General features: G+C 36.5%; 1 protein-coding gene across 1 annotated transcript; it reads right to left on the bottom strand.

Annotated features, from left to right (window-relative positions):
• Positions 1-371: 371 nt before the first annotated feature.
• On the bottom strand, positions 372-1,682 carry LOC133711617 (uncharacterized). Its single transcript, XM_062137719.1, has 2 exons — positions 1,667-1,682; positions 372-973 (listed from the first exon to the last, which is right to left on the bottom strand). Exons 1-2 carry the CDS (start codon positions 1,680-1,682, stop codon positions 372-374), a joined length of 618 nt encoding a protein of 205 aa, XP_061993703.1.
• Positions 1,683-1,961: the final 279 nt, after the last annotated feature.

Below are 1,961 nucleotides of genomic sequence, written 5' to 3'. Positions count from 1 at the left end.
CCCATTGTTTTAACTCGTATCTTTCTTTTTTATTACTTCTTTTTGGCAAGGACTTATCTCGATTTGTACCCAAAAATAGTAGCTTATCTGGACATGCATATCACCAACTTTAGAAACAAAAAATAAAAATAAAAGAATATAGAGACAAAGTGCTTTTTGGATAATTTTTGCCACCAACGTAGAAAACAAAAAGGAAGAACTGGAGACAGACTTTGCTTGTGACAATTACATGCTCAATTATCATGTTGTTCTACATGCTTAATAGTCACCAACATGATAGCATTAAAAACGACAAAGGTATCTCTACTCCCGATAGTTTGTGGAGATGAATTTGTTTTTTTTCTTTGATACGAAAAGACTAACAAAACAAGCTAAAGGGATGCTCCTTTAGAGCAGCCTGCGCCAAACAGATCAAAGCTAATAGCTGAATTAACACTCGAGGGAAAGTGACTGGTCCACGAAATGAGCTCGTCCGATCCATGGCCTATGGAGGCAAGGGCATTTGCCACAAAATTAGCTTCCCGTAAAGTGTGGGTGAAAACGACTAAATTGAAGTTGGATGCTAGCTGTTTGATGTCCTGGATGATAGACTGTAGATGCCAAGGAGTGTTGGTCTTCCCAATAACACAGTGAATGACCAGTTGGGAATCCCCTTCAATCAACAGGTTGGTGTAGTTAAGCTCTTGAGCTTTTAGGAGGCTTTCCCGGAGAGCAAGAGCTTCAGTCAGAGGGACATTAGCTTTCCCAATTCGTTTAGCACAAGCAATAACAGGACATCCAAAGTTGTCTCTGATGACAAAGCCAATAGCTGCATTGTTGTTTTGTTGGATGACTGAACCATCAAAGTTGATTTTAACATGGTCTGGAGGAGGAGGATTCCATTTGATGTGCTCCCGCTGATCTGGAGGACGCCTTACAGGAGGATAATGAATGTGGAGATGAATTTGTTGAAAGTTGCAAACTTTCAGTTTATCTATTCAAAAATAGTTACTAGCTTTTTGCATCCATCATATTTGTGATTATCGAATCGCCACTTTACTGACTTATTAAATCTCATAATATTGCAAACATCTAAATTACTATATACGAGGTATTTAGCTGTGTCATTTCTATGAGGGAAAGGTAATGATCAACCCTTATGCGGATTTGGGTGGCCACTTAAGACCTCGTTTGGTTTGAGAAAATAAGCATCAAGAAAGGAAAGTTGTTCATTTCTTGCGTTTGGGATGTAAACAGTAAAATGAAAAGAAATACTTTCTCGAAGCAAAGGAAAATATAGGAGAAAATAGTTCATTCCATATTCCAAATGAATCATTTTTCTCCATTATTTCCTTGCATTTATTACTCACAACATATTATTTTATTGCATTAATTATAATTTTTTTAACAACTTTCTGAATAACTTTCCTTATGTTACCAAACATCGGAATGAAAAGTTTTTCAGAATTTTCAATTCTATTGGGAAAGACATATGAATTACTTTCATTTCCGTGAACCAAACGAGACCTAAGAGTCAAACTTGTAAGATTGAGTTCATGCAGATGCTATATTCTTTCTATTTATTTTTTTTCCTTGAAACTTAGAGGATTTTGATTGCAAAAATCGTTGGGGTATCAGGCGGCGCCCATTTTAGCTAGTCTCACCTCAAGTTCAGCTCTACAAGTACCACTTGAGATTGGCATTTTAACGGTTTCTCATTGTTTTCGATCTTCTATGTTTGGGATCCTAAAGACAAAACATGCGTATGGTTACCCTCAGTTGTTGTTCGATGGCTGCGTGATTCCTTTTTCTCTTTTTATAATCCATATTTTTGCATAAATTTCCTAACTGATTCAAACGGAATGTTGGGGACATCGAAAGGGGTAAACAAAAAAACCAAACCTTAGGATTCTGACGATTATAAGCTGTGGAAGCTAAGTGATCAGCTACAAAATTAGTTTCTCTTAAAATATGTCTAAAGA

This window comes from Rosa rugosa, chromosome 5, assembly GCF_958449725.1.
Source record: "Rosa rugosa chromosome 5, drRosRugo1.1, whole genome shotgun sequence".
Taxonomy (NCBI): Eukaryota; Viridiplantae; Streptophyta; class Magnoliopsida; order Rosales; family Rosaceae; genus Rosa; species Rosa rugosa.
This window is presented reverse-complemented; position numbering and strand designations above follow the sequence as displayed.